General features: G+C 33.9%; 1 protein-coding gene across 1 annotated transcript; it reads left to right on the forward strand.

The window, feature by feature from the left end:
• Positions 1–11,573: 11,573 nt before the first annotated feature.
• Positions 11,574–14,933, forward strand: LOC132275378 (pentatricopeptide repeat-containing protein At3g48810). Its single transcript, XM_059776845.1, has 3 exons — positions 11,574–14,260; positions 14,460–14,535; positions 14,634–14,933. Exon 1 carries the CDS (start codon positions 12,035–12,037, stop codon positions 14,036–14,038), a length of 2,004 nt encoding a protein of 667 aa, XP_059632828.1. The 5' UTR covers positions 11,574–12,034; the 3' UTR covers positions 14,039–14,260; positions 14,460–14,535; positions 14,634–14,933.
• The last annotated feature ends 255 nt before the right edge of the window (positions 14,934–15,188 follow it).

The following is a 15,188-nucleotide window of genomic DNA, read 5'->3' on the forward strand; positions in this document are numbered from 1 at the left end:
TAAAATGAAATGGTAGATTGGTCTAGGTATGAATATTATTTTAATAATTATTTAATAGGTATGGAAATTTAATAAACCTATTAATGGATGTGATTAGTATAGTATATATAATTATATACAGACATGTATATCGTGCTTTATTAAAGTTAAAACTTTATTAGGTTTGGTTTTGATCAGAGATGATCTGCTTATTGGTTTTCAGAGGCCTGGTAGAGTGAACTTGCTCGTAGGGTTTAACCCACGATTTATTTTTCAGGTTATTAGAGGTTTCAGTCTCGAGGTTGAGGATCCGCAGCTGGGAGACTGTCATTCGTCTATTCATCTTGTGTACTTTTAAATAGTATTGGATTATTGGATAATGTTTAAGGGGTCCTTGAGTTATGGGATTTCCGAATTGTAATTGTTGGAGAATCATTAAGTAATATTTATTTATTAGTTTTCTTCAGCGGTTTATTTATTCTTTATTATTCATCTTTGTATTCTGTGCTTGTTAAATACTTAAATTGTTTTGATATCCCTTGATTTTGTGCGCGGATTTGATCAATCCGTGTTCCAAAATTAGGGGGTATCACACACATCCATGGAGCCGGCTCTCACCTCCTTTGAGAGCCTCTGTCCCCGTTGCTTCGTTTCAGTCCATCTGCTCCTTCTCTGATCAATTCCTACCACTCTGTTGGTTTCTAAAATAGATTTTAAGCATCTTATTAACACCCATGAGCATCCCAAAGGTTTGATAACAACCATTTAGAATCAATTACAGAGGTTAAATTGGCTACCGAACTAACACGCGTTAGGAACAAATCTGCAATTATTTTGCATTAACAGTTCTAGTCCAACCCCTCTGTTCCTCTTCACTACTGATCTTTAGAGTCCTATAACACCCCATAATCATCCCCATGATTTATTTACAGAGGTTAAAAACAATTACAGAAACTAAAATTGCTAACAACAAAACATGCTTAAACAGAGAACTGAAACAAGACTTGCAAACATTTAACAGAATTTATTTTAACACGCAGAGATCATCAATATTTTATATGGTAAGCATTTAAGTTCTGATTTTAATAATTAATTAAACCCTAGAGATTATCTAGGTGCACAGAACACAAGCCAGATGAAAGGAGGAAGAGAAGAACTTGTCTGTAGTTTTAGACTCAAAACTTGTTGCCGTCGTCCTAACTTCCGAAAACCACAGACTACCTTCTAGCCTTCCTGGTTCTGGTCTAATCCACCAAAATCCTCCCTTGGTACTCACTGTTCTTCTCCTTGACAACTCTTACAGTGCCTCCGTTCACAACCCTCTGTACTAAAAACTTACTTCACGTTTATGTAATCTGAATTATGATTGTAAACCCTAGGCTAAAGCATAATGGTTGTATTTATAGGTTTAACTCTAAAACCCTAATCCTTGTAATTTTAGAGACAGAGCCCTAATCTTAATCCTAGTCGGCCCATAAACAAAACCTATGATTAAATTCTATGTTGATGCCCAAAAGAAACCGTGAGTCAATTAATGTATTTAAAAACTCACGTAACTTAATTTTAACATTACAAGAATTATAGTAAGTTAATTTCCTAAGTTTAAAACAGTGAATTACAAATAATACAATTAATAATTTACGAAAATAGACACAACAATTAAGAATTTAAATAAACCAAATAATGCACATAAAACCAATTTAATTCAAATTTCAAATAACCAATTAAACAAATGAAAAACAATAAAATAAATCAAAATGCGTTAAAGACAATAAAATAAATAAAAATGCAATACAATAAATATTAAAAATGCCGAGACTATCCTTTTAAAATTAGGGGTATTACAGGTATCTAGAACAATGAAATCAACCAGGTAATAGAAATCAGTTATTTTCACTATCACATCTTCAATTATACCCCTTGGAATTTTGACAGAACGATCCGCTAATTGGATCCTAACATCAGTTTTCTTCAAATTATTCAAGCCTAGCTCCAAATAAACTGAATACGGTAACAAATTCACACTAGCACCGAGATCCAACAAACCATGGTCAGCAAACTTTTCTCCAATCCTACAAATGACAGTTGGATTCCCAGGGTTTTTATGTTTAACCACGGCTTGATTTTGTAGGATGGAAGAACAATTTTGGGCTATGAAAGCTTCTTTTGGGATGTTGGTTTTCCTTTTGACTAAATCTTTGATGAACTTTGCATAAGAATGAACTTGTTTAAAAGCAGTGAGAAATGGAATATTGATCTGAAGATTTTGAAATATCTAAGATCTCACTGTATTGTGACTCCTTCTTATTGTTGACTAATCGAGAAGGAAATGGGGCAGGGGGAACATAAGATTGAAGATAGATTGGATCAGATTCAGAACCATTGTCCTCTTTGGTGTTAGGTGGGTCTGATGCACTAGACTTGGATAGTGCACTTGTAGTTTGGGTGGGTAGCTCAACTTGATTATTGACTTTCTTCCCTGACCGAAGGGTTAAGATGGAATTCACTTGATTATTTGATTGGTCAGTGGGAGGAGAAGTTCCAATGTGATTCACTTCTTTGCCTCTTGGATTAATTTTAGGTTGGCTAGGCAAGGTACCCTTTTGTCTTTCAGATAGTGCAGAAGTGAGTTGAGTCAACTGACTGTGGATAGATTGCTGACAATGAGTTGACTATGAGTTAAGAGGTCAAAGTGACTCTCTAACTTTTGAATTCTTTGATCTAATTGCTTGTTAGATTGATCAAGATTAAGGGCAAGCATTTTCAGAGTGCCCTCATAATTGGTAGCACGGTGGTGCTGTGGGGCAGGAGCAACATAATTGCTCATTGGATCAATTGCAAGTTCTCTATTTTGATTGAATTAATTGTTCCTAGGATAATATCCTGGAGGGATAAGAGGACTTTGAGGTTGTGCTGGCCTATTAGGATTACCTTGGAAACCGGTAGGACCACCTAAGTTTTGCGGAGCCAAATTTTGTCGCCACGAAAAATTCGGATGGTTTCTAGTATCGGGATGATAAGTCTGACTAAAGGAATTAGCCGTCGGTTTCCTATAGGTATTAAAGGCACAAACTTGTGCATCTAAAGGGTCAGATGTACAGTAGATTGGACAAGCCTCAGTGGGATGAGATGAACTTGAATAGACATTGCATTTTGCAATTGTTGACATGAAAGCAAAGGCAACAAATTTTTTATTCAAATCTTTAACTCCTTCCGCTAGACTTTGCATCACTGATTTGAATTCAGGTTCAGGTTTGATCTCAAAAGGATTGGAAGTTCTTTTGGAGGGATCATTCCTAGAGAATTCGTCATCACAAGGGTCCAATTCCAACTTTACGCATTCTCAGCAAGAGTTGGGATTTAAACTTTCCTTGGTGCATTGACTCAATCATGGTTCGGTCAGTAGGAGAAAGCCCTTTATAGAAAGAATGAACCAATTGTGCTTTCTCAAAGCCATGATGTGGGCATTTGAAAAGTAAATCATGAAAACGCTTCCAAGTTTGATGGAATTGTTCTTCAATTTTTCATTTGAAAGTGCTTATGGCATCTTTCATTAACTCAGTTTTTTGCATTGGATAAAACTTGTTCATGAATTTTTTAACAAGTTCATCCCATGTTCTAATGGAGTTTGGAGGAAGAGAATTGAACCATGAGGAAGCTTTATCATCTAAGGACAGGGGAAACAGACACAATTTGACACCCTCATCATCTAAATGCTGATTTTGAAAATACTGCAAATGGTTAGGAAATTCCCCAAATGGACATAAGGTTGTTCATTTTCAAATCCATAGAATTTAGGCAACATATTGATAATATGGGCTCTAATCTCAAATTAAGGCCCGACTGGAGGAAGAAAAATACAATTGGGTGGATTGGCTGTGATAGGGGCAAAATAGTCATTCAAAGTTCTAGGAGCAAGTGGGACAACCGGTTGTGCTGGTGGAACAATTGGTGGAACTGGTGGACCAAGTGGTGGAATTGGTGGATCCATTGAAGAATAATTGGATTTGGAAGAAAGTAAGGATGTTTTCTCCAAAGCAAAGATTGAAGGATCACTAGAACAACGGATTAATCGTTTGTTAACTCTTAACCAGTTGGGCATACAAAACGGACACCAAAGAGAACACGAATTTTTTTTTTTTTTTTTTGAGGGAAAGCCCTTGAGAATTAGATCCTAAAAATGGGCTAGACACTGAAGTGTACACACAAACCACACAAATATTTTTGGCTTTTTAATCTTGAGCTTAAATTCAAGGATGATGATTTTTTTTTCTAAAGTAATTAAAGCTCCTATGAAAAAGCTCCCACTCTCTTCTAGAATAATTTGAGGCTTACCAATTAAGGCTTGCCAACAAGACAACCAGGAAAGTTTCCAGGAAGTGTGGGGAAGACGAGGCCTGCTTAATGACGGTACGCTCACACCCTTAGACAAAACTTTCCTTAGACATTGTCAAGTTAGAAGGTACTCACTGGAGTGACCAAAAATTAAGTCTGCCCAAGAGGGTCCTATGAGCTATGTGAAAAACCCTATGGCCAATGTCTACTTGATTTTAAAATTAAATTAAATTTGGCTCGGGTTTGACAAATGCTAGGATTTAATGATTTGTGGGCTACGGAAAACGGGCGATGAAATCCCGACCGTATCTTGTTTGGGTGTTTACCCTTAAGTATCTTATGCAAATGCTAATTAAAAGATGTACAAATAAAACAATCAATAAAATAAAAATAAAAAGGGAGTGAGAGTGTGATTTTTTTTAAAAAAAAAAAAGGATAAAGAAATACAAAAATAAAATAAAATAAAATAGAAGAAATTATGAACCTAAGGTTACGTCTAAGTTATTCTATCCTAAAATTTGCATGCAAAAGTTAATCACCTAAAAAACAATTAATTTTTTCTACTCTAAAAAAAACATGAAACCGCTAACGAGAGATTTGAGGTACTTACTTGGAAGACAAAGTTATCATTTGTCATTTTTTTCACGTGTGCTCCAATGAGAATATCCAATCTTTTGAATGTTCCAAAATAAGTCCCCAATTTGAATCGGCAATTTTTTTCTTTTCTTTTGTTTTGTTTTTTTTTTTTTTTTCTTTTCAGAACTGGTTTACAACAAACCCAGTTTGTAGAACTGGTTTAGATTCTGGTCCAGGTCCTGAACTAGGACAATGCTACACTTGTAGCCAAATATGGGCTATTTGCCTTTGATATACATATATACTCCGTATATAAATATATATATATATATATATATATATATATATATATATATAATAGGGTTAATTACAATAACACCCCCTAATGTTTGCCGTATTGACAATCATATATAAGTTAGGCTTTTTTGTACAATGACAGTTGTTGGAAGTGACCATTGGGGTGTATTTGTTAACTTTTTCAAACTTGAGGGGGTGTCATTGTTCAAAAAAAGTCTAACTTATACATAATTGTCAATACAATAAACCTCAAGGAGTCTCATTGTAATTAACCCTATAATATATTATACATATATATCATATATGTCTATGATGTCTGTCAAACCTAGAAGAAGGACAGGGAGGATGAGATGGGCAGCCGGCGACAGCGTGCTTGGCCGGAGGAGAGATGGCGACGGCTGAATCGGCCGTGATGGACGGCGGCGCGGCGACTTTTTACTCGGCTGAACTCGTGGCGGTGAGCTTGGAAGCTTGCGGCGGTGAGGATGGCGCGATGGACAGGACTGCCGTGCAAGGAGAAGAACGGCGGCCGTGATGGCGGCTTGGGCCGGAGGTGTGGCGACGGCAGTGCTTGGCGGGCTTGGAGGAAGGTGGGCTGTTAACTCGGCAGGTGAGAGGAACGCCTGCCGGCGATACAGAGCCGGCGATGGGCTCGGATGGCAGCGAATCTGCGACCAGAGAAGTCGCGAACCCGGTGAGAATGGAGGACTGTGGTGCTGCACCGGCGAGACAAGACGGCCAGAACGGGCCGTGAACGGAGACGGGGACAGCGGGCAGTAAGCTTGGGGCTGTTGGCTGGACTGTAAATGGGTTTCTGTTTTTGAATTTTTTTTATTTTTTTATTTTTTTTTATTTTTTTTTTTTTGGTGCCTTTCTAAAACTGGGAGGTGAAGAAAACCAGAATTCTTTCCCTTTTTTTTTTTTATTCGTACCAGTGATGGTTTCAAAAAATAAATAGAAAATCAAAATGGATGAAACAAACAAATGAAATAAAATAACCCCAAGTAAAAATAGAAAATAGATTGTAGCAAAGAAAATAAATTGGTTCAAAATGTGAAACTCAATCTTAAAACTCAACCATTTGATAGGCGTGTGTCAAATACCTTCCATATCAAGATAAAATACTTAGAACCATTTAACTAAAAATGTCTAATGACAAGTAGAGTCGAACCATGCATTCAAGTGAGTTTTTATTTTGGAACAAAAGATTTAAAAACATTGAGATTTGTCACGAACTATGAAAATAAAATTACAACTAGAAAACAAAACATGCAAATGAAACTAACTTGCTTGAAATTAAATAAAAATGAATCTTGTGAAAATAACTTGTATTAAATTAACCAAAACTTAAAAAAAATTACACAAGGAAATAATGTCTCAAAAACTACAACTATTTATAACTTTCTCACTCTATCTCTAATTGTACACACTTTTGAATGCTCCAGAGTCGGCTATTTATAACCAAAATTGTGTATCCACAATTGTTGTTTTCTGATCTGACTTTCTTCTTCCTTCACACTACCTCTCTGCACCATACTCTAACATCTTCTATATCAACCACTTTTGACCACTTCTATTTCAACCACCTTTGTTGATTTTTCTTTTCTTTTCGTGGTTTCTTTCTTTATTCTTTCAAAATATAATATATATATATATATATATATATATATATTGCAAATGATGATGTGGCATGCTGACTAGATGGAGGATCAAAAAGACAATGTTTCTTATCTTTGGAAGGATTCAAACTTAGGAACTCATGAAAGATTTTTGAACACAATTCCATCTCTGCTACAATGTTCCTTGTGTTTTCTTTTGCTTAGTAAAACATATAATCTTCTATGTTGCGTTCTCCATTTTTGCTTGCATTCTTCCCATTCATGCATTAACATCTACAAAACACAAAACAAGTATATAAGAATATTTAAATAATATAAAAGTCTAATTAAAAACTTATTTTGGTGCATGAAATAATAGGTTTTATGTACTTATCATCTCTCCACCCTAATTTGTACCCTATTTTCATTATATGTTTCTTGTTATTTTATTTTCTATGATAGTTATTCTTTATTCATTATTGTACACATTTGTATTATTGGTTACTTAAAATATTTGATGTATTTTTCTTTTTCCATCTCAATGTGCAAAATTAGTTTTATATGTTTAAAAGTGTAAAATAATAAAATCATGTATTGTAACACCCATTATGTTAAACCCGGGTGTATTGTATTTTATTATAAAATTAGAGATGAAGGAAGTGGTGTATGTATTTGTGATACCCCCTAATTTTGGAACACGGATTGATCAAGTCCGCGCACAAAATCAAGGGATATCAAAACAATTTAAGTATTTAACGAGCACAGAATACAAAGATGAATAATAAAGAATAAATAAACCGCTGAAGAAAACTAATAAATAAATATTACTTAATGATTCTCCAACAATTACAATTCGGAAATCCCATAACTCAAGGACCCCTTAAAACATTATCCAATAATCCAATACTATTTAAAAGTACACAAGATGAATAGACGAATGACAGTCTCCCAGCTGCGGATCCTCAACCTCGAGGCTGGAACCTCTAATAACCTGAAAAATAAATCGTGGGTTAAACCCTACGAGCAAGTTCACTCTACCAGGCCTCTGAAAACCAATAAGCGGATCATCTCTGATCAAAACCAAACCTAATAAAGTTTTAACTTTAATAAAGCACGATATATATGTCTATATATAATTATATATACTATACTAATCACATCCATTAATAGGTTTATTAAATTTCCATACCTATTAAATAATTATTAAAATAATATTCATACCTAGACCAATCTACCATTTCATTTTATAAAAACTCATTTGACCTTAATCCCATCCTAGTCAGTTGTCTAATCATTTAAACAACAAATTATAATAAAAGAAATACTCTATTTAATCCCAACCCGATAATGATTTAAATTGTTTAAATCACATATCCAAAATCCAAGTTTTGACAAATCATCCACGTCTTCCCCAATATTATTTTATTAATGTAAAATAATACACTAACCAGTAAGTACTAAACTATTCTCATTTAAGAATATCTAACCCTAATCCAATCCATACATACAACAACCATAGATGATATTTTAATCATCTAACACATAACAACGTAATTATGCTTTGGCAAATCAACTATGCCATTGTAAATATTTTTATTTATATATTGGCAATTCAACCATGCCTCCATAAGTATATTTATTTATACATTGGCAATTCAACCATGCCTCCGTGTATGTATATTTATACATTGGCAATTCAACCATGCCTCCACAGGTATATTTATTCATACATTTAATTAGCAATTCATCCATGCTTTCCATATATGTATTCTATTCATACAAATATTTAGGTAATATATTTAATCATTTGACAATTCATCCATGCCCACACTTTAACCATAAATTAACTTTAAAATTAACAATACGCTAAATCATACATATCCATCACATGCATATTATACGCATATCATTAATTTAACAACCAGCCTATTAAGATATGCCAAATAAGAATGATAATATTAATCATCTTAAATGATTTATATATATATATATACCTACACATATGTTATTTAATGTATATATGTGTTTAACACCTTCTTTAATAATCCTTGATTATTTAAAATCAATATACATACATACATACATATATATATATATATATATATATATATATATATATATTCATCTTTCCATACAACTCATAGACAAATTAAACTATATATACCCATATATAAATAATTATATATATATATATATATATATACACACACTTCCTTCCATAACAAATTATTAATTTATTATATTTACACAAATTAGTGCAACTAAATATGTCAGAAATAGTTTCCTTTAAATACTCCATATTGGTTTAAATAGTTTTCCGACACTTTCTCACTAAAACATAAATATCTCCTAGTAGGATGGGAATCTGATAATGAAATTGGTACCATTGGAAAGAAGACGAAAAATCCTTGAATTTGAGCTCAAGAATGACCCAATTTCGATTTAAAATGACTAAGTTATGACAGTTTTAATTTCTAGTGTCGAATTAGGCCAACATAGTTTCCCACGCGCACCCACGTGCTTACTATGCACTTGCACGCGCTGGATTCAAGCCTCCTTGTGTGCTGGTATTGGCTAAGCTCTTTCAGCTACCGTGAGCTCACCACACTGAATCCATCACTTCCTTTATGCCGCATCCAATGGTCATAAATGAGTGCGCAAATGAACACGCTCACACTAGATTATTTTCTATTAACTATAATAGATCTAAGGTCCAGATCAGCGAGTGCACCATCTTCTCATGGTCTGCAATACACCAAATAATCCCATAGTTGACCAGACCACTTTTATGGTCCAGATACACATGCGCACCAAAGTTTTATGCGCCGCGATGCACCATATCAATTCACATAAGTTTAATTAATCAAATGGTCCTAATTGGTGTATACACCCTATTATCCTACACCGCGCCGCACTGGATCAATTCTTTATTGTGCCGCCGCTCCACATGCGCCAGTTACCTAGTATATATATGTATATATATATATATATATATATATATAATTATTTTCCTAACAAATAATAGAAAAATAAATCCTAATAAATTCCTAAAAATATCAGAAAAATTCCAGAAAATTACAGAACAATTCTAGAAAATAAAGAAACCATAATTAACTTTCTTGGGTCACAAATCCACCGATAGATTGATTTTAAAATATACATAACACCTATATATATCAATTAAAATCCAATAATCTAAAAATCAAATATAATAGTTTATACTTTTTAATTATTCCGATCTAACCATAATTTTTAAACAAATAAATTTAATTAAAGCCTTGATACTCAAGGTGAAATCCTTATGAGTTCTAAGAGGAAAGTTAGAGAAAACTCGCCTGAAGGTTTCGAAACTAAACCGACGCTTTAAGCTTTAATTATCTCTTCCAATTCCGACGTTCTCCTTTTCAGATCCGACCTCCTCCTTGTCAGCCCTTCTTCTTCCTCTCTCTCTGTCTGTTTTATTTTTCTAACGTGTAAAACCTTTAACCCTAAAGCCTTATGTGTATTTTTATACACCTTAAATTCCAAATCCTATTCCAACTAGTATTATGAATTAAAATAATAATCTTTAAATAATTTATATCTATAAACATATATATATATATATATATATATAAATATATATTCCTTCCATAATTAACTCATTAGTTAATTAAATCATATATACTTATAAATATCAATAAATATATATCTATATATATATCTTTCCATAACAATTATTAATTAATTATATATATATATAATTATATATATATATATATATATATATATATATATAATTGATACAAAAGTGATCATTTAAATAATTAAATAACCACGGACCTTCATTAATTAACCCAATAAGGTTTCATACAAGCCCAAGACCACATCTTTTGGTCCAACTTTCCTTAAGCCCAATCCAATTAATTTAAATAAATAAGATAATTAATTAAATACAGAAATTAAAATAACTAATTACATGAAGCACATAAACAAACAAGAATTTACAACTAAATCATATAATACCAATAAAATCAACACACCAATAATTCAATCAATAATCAACCACACAAACAATCAATCTCATACATAATCACGAAATATAAATTAATTAAAATAAGATAATTAATCTAGCACTCAATAAAATAAAATAAAATAAATGATTGAAAAATAAAATAAAATAATTAATCCTAATTAATAAATCTTTTAAAATTATCGGGGTATTACAGTATTCACAATCTTTGGATCCCACATGTTACTAATTTATTTATTTATTTTTGGGTAAAAATAGTAATCCAGTTTTTCTAGGCTCATTTTTTCTCTAATATGTTATGTTGCAAAGTTCGGAACTAATATTTAGGAGGAATTATTAGATGGTTCTGGATCATTAACACTTGATGGACCAATTAAATATAGATTCTCGAATTGAGAAAATAACCCTACAAAAGTGTATTAATAAATTACAAAATTTCATAATGGGAGAGTCTTCATTAAATTAGTCCACCAAATGTTAAATAGATCATCTAATAATTTCTCAATATTCAGATGGTCCATGGATCATTGAGAAGTATGACATTCATGCATATGCATGTGTAGGTCCGATTCGGATATCATATGGTCGCAGCTAATTACACGCAATTAATTATTAACCATCTAACTGTAGTTGAGAATAACAGGGAATTGGATTTTAAGGCCCCACCTAAAGCTTTTAGTCCATTTCCCCACTTCGGTCCATGCGAGAGCGTTTTGGGTTTTAAGGCCTGAGCAAAGTGTCTAGCCAACGTTAGGAATTGGGTTTTGAGGCCCAACTGAGACACTCCAGTTGGGGCGACATGTGGCTGCAGGGAAAGGATCGTCACAAAGGATAGTCAAAACCCTTTTTCTTCGCATACAACAATAACGCTTAGCTGCTATATAGTGAGATTTTGAGAAAGTTGTACGGACAAATTGGACAATAAGATCACCACAGAGAGCTTAATTTCATCTTCACCTTAAGGTACGTTCCGGACAATAGCTTTCAATTTGTTCAGTTTTATAAAAAAGTTTTAAATTTTAAGATCATTTCTCGAATCTGAACACTGGCTTGTTTAACGATTCATATTTTTTCTTTGGATCGGAACAATACCAGTTTGAATCCAAAATTTGCTTGTTTTGTTCATCTATCAGCTATAATTGTTGTGAATTTCTAGAATTCAATGGGTTTAGGGTTTTAGTTGTAAATGCGCAGTCCATTTAAGTAATTTAAATTTGGGTTTTTGCTTCGACGAACGATGTATTTGAAAGAGGGATGTTCATTGTTGTTAAAAGTTCACAAACCTTCTATACCTTTTGTCCTCAATACAATCCCAATTCTAAATTCCAGTCCACAAAATGAACCAAATTTAACCCATCTTGAAGAGTTCCAAGTTCTAAAGAGGTTGAAGCACGAAAAGGACATCAATTTGGCATTAGAATATTTCAAATCCATAGCGAATTCAAAAAAATTCAAACACACCCATCTCACCTATCAATTGATGATAAAAAAACTTGGGCAAGAATGTGAGATGGATGGTGTTCAGTACCTTCTGCAGCAAATGAAGCTGGAAGGCATTAGTTGCTCCGAGGACTTGTTCATTATCATTATTAATTCTTATGGGCGAGCTGGGGCTGCCGAGCAAGCACTGAAAGCGTTTTATCGGATGCAAGATTTTGGGTGTAAACCCACAGTTAAGACTTACAATCATCTCTTGGATGGGTTGCTTAATGAGAATAGGTTTCATATGATAAATCCTATTTATAGTAACATGAAAAAAGATGGGATTGAGCCGAACGTGTATACTTATAATATCCTGTTGAAGGCATTGTGTAAGAATAATAGGGTGGATGGGGCTCACAAGTTGCTTGTAGAAATGTCGAACAAGGGATGCTGTCCTGATGTTGTGAGCTATACTACAGTAGTGTCAACTTTGTGTAAGCTAGGTAAGGTCAAAGAAGCTAAAGAGCTTGCCATAAGGTTCACCCCCGTTGTGCCTGTTTATAATGCTTTGATAAATGGGGTGTGTAGAGGACACAAACTTGATGAGGCGTTTCAGCTGTTAAAAGAGATGGTGGAGATGGGACTTGAACCTAATGTCATCACATACACGACAATCATCAATGGTCTTGCTGATGTGGGGAGTGTTGAGCCATCTCTTGCTGTTTTGGCGCAAATGCTTGTGAGAGGTTGTAGTCCAAACATTCACACCTTTGCTTCCTTGATAAAGGGTTTTTTCTCAAAAGGAAGATTATATGAAGCTCTTGACTTGTGGGACCGAATGATTAGAGATGGAATTTTGCCCAATGTTGTTGCATATAATACATTGATACGTGGTCTATGCTCAATTGGGAATATGGGCAGTGCTGTATCTGTTTCTATTCAAATGGAAAGAATTGGCTGCCCTCTGAATGTGACGACATATGGTACATTAATTGATGGCTTCGCAAAAGCTGGAGACTTGGTTGGTGCAACTGATACATGGAACAGGATGATAACCCATGGTTGTCATCCTAACATTGTGGCATATACCTGCATGATGGATGTCCTTTGTAGGAACTTAATGTTTAACCAAGCCCAATGTCTTATAGAAAATATGCTGATCGAAAATTGTACACCGAATACAATTACATTCAATACATTTATCAAAGGTTTATGTCACAGTGGAAGAGTAGATTGGGCAATAAAAATATTTGATCAAATGGAAAAGTATGGGTGCTCACCTAACACAATAACATATAATGAGCTATTGGATTGTCTCTTCAAAGAGAACAACTTTGGAGAAGCGTTTGGGCTTGTTAAGGAGATGGAAGAAAGGGGAGTTGAGTTTACTTTAGTGACTTATAATACAATCATTTATGGCTTTCTTTGTGCCGGAATGCCTGAGGAGGCCATGAAGCTTGTGGGAAAAATGTTGGTCAGGGGCTTTCTTCCTGATACTATAACATTTAACATGTTAATTAATGCCCATTGTAAGCTTGGTAAGGTTGAATCTGCCATTCAATTACTGGATGACATGAGCACAGTGGGCTCACCTCCAGACTCGGTTACTTATACTAGTCTGATATTTGGGATTTGTGAGTGGATTGGTGTTGAAGAAGCCACTATTTATCTTAACAAGATGTCAAATGAAGGAATCACCCCCAACGTTGGCATGTGGAATGTTTTGGTCCGATCTTTGTTTAGCAAGATAGATTATATGGGGGCAATGGACTTTCTGGATAATAGTATCATTGATAGTAGATATGACACTGGAGTTTGAATGATTCTGCCTGAAGACCAATGGTCTAGCAGATGGGTACTCCTTAGCTGTCAACATGGTGTAACAGATACCTGTATTCACTCATGAAATGTGGATGATATCTCTTTGGTGGACCGATGTGTTGTGTCCAAACAGTCCAATGACCATGCATGAATCTCACGCATCGGAAATGGAAAGGACAGCTTCATCCAGTATTCAGCTTCATCCAGTATTATTTATATTGTAAGTGCTCTTCAATTAATATTGTTATTTACATGCTATATGTTCTTTGTAGGATCGGTTTCATGGCTCGATGAGTAACCGGGCAGTTCTTTCTTTTTTTCTTTTCTGATAATTCTGCTGATAAAACCTGTTTGCTAAAAGTTTTCAGCTGTTTATCTAGATGCATATATGTTAACCTTCGATAACATCTTTTGTTTAGGTCACTACAACTGCTTGAGCTCATAAAGTAAACATGAGCGGATCGCTCATCACGGTTTCCCTGTTTCCTGGTTATGGTATGGACACCTGCAAAGCACTTCTTTTTTAAGGAAATTCCTTTGTATTTGACTTGGGAGATTGGAAGCTAATTATTATTTTGTTTGTTGCATTGCAGCAATGGTTAATCCAACACGTATTCCTGATCACAGTTGTTTTTGTGATGGGGTTTGAGCTCAACCTGCAGTGCTTGCTAAAGGGGATGGTTGCAGAACCAAATTGAAGAGAAAATGGCTTTAAATGCGAGAAATATCCATCTTTGGACGAATAATACTTCTCTTAAGATGAGCAACCATGAAAAAATGGATCTCATTCCATACAAATACATTCAGTAGCACCATCTTCTCTATAAAGCAACTTTAATTTCTATTATGATTACAACAAAATTAATAAGTGCCCATAAATTCCTTTCTAAGAACTTGTTATAAATATATATATATATATATGAGTGAAAAAATTCTATTGCCTTATGAAATTAGATATTTTTATTCCCTTTTTATTTCCCAAAAGGCAATAAATAATTAGATATGGGTTATGGTGTACAGTAATTTTGAGAAATAATTGTGTTATTTATTTTTAATAGGCGAAGTACATGTATAGAAAAGTGAGATGTGGATTTCATATTTTCTAGAAACCGAGTACTATTTTTTGTAACATGTTTTTCAGAAAATTA

The sequence above is a fragment of the Cornus florida genome, unplaced genomic scaffold, assembly GCF_030987335.1.
Source record: "Cornus florida cultivar Cherokee Brave unplaced genomic scaffold, ASM3098733v1 CherokeeBrave_3.0.0_Hap2_Chr09, whole genome shotgun sequence".
In the NCBI taxonomy this organism is placed as follows: Eukaryota; Viridiplantae; Streptophyta; class Magnoliopsida; order Cornales; family Cornaceae; genus Cornus; species Cornus florida.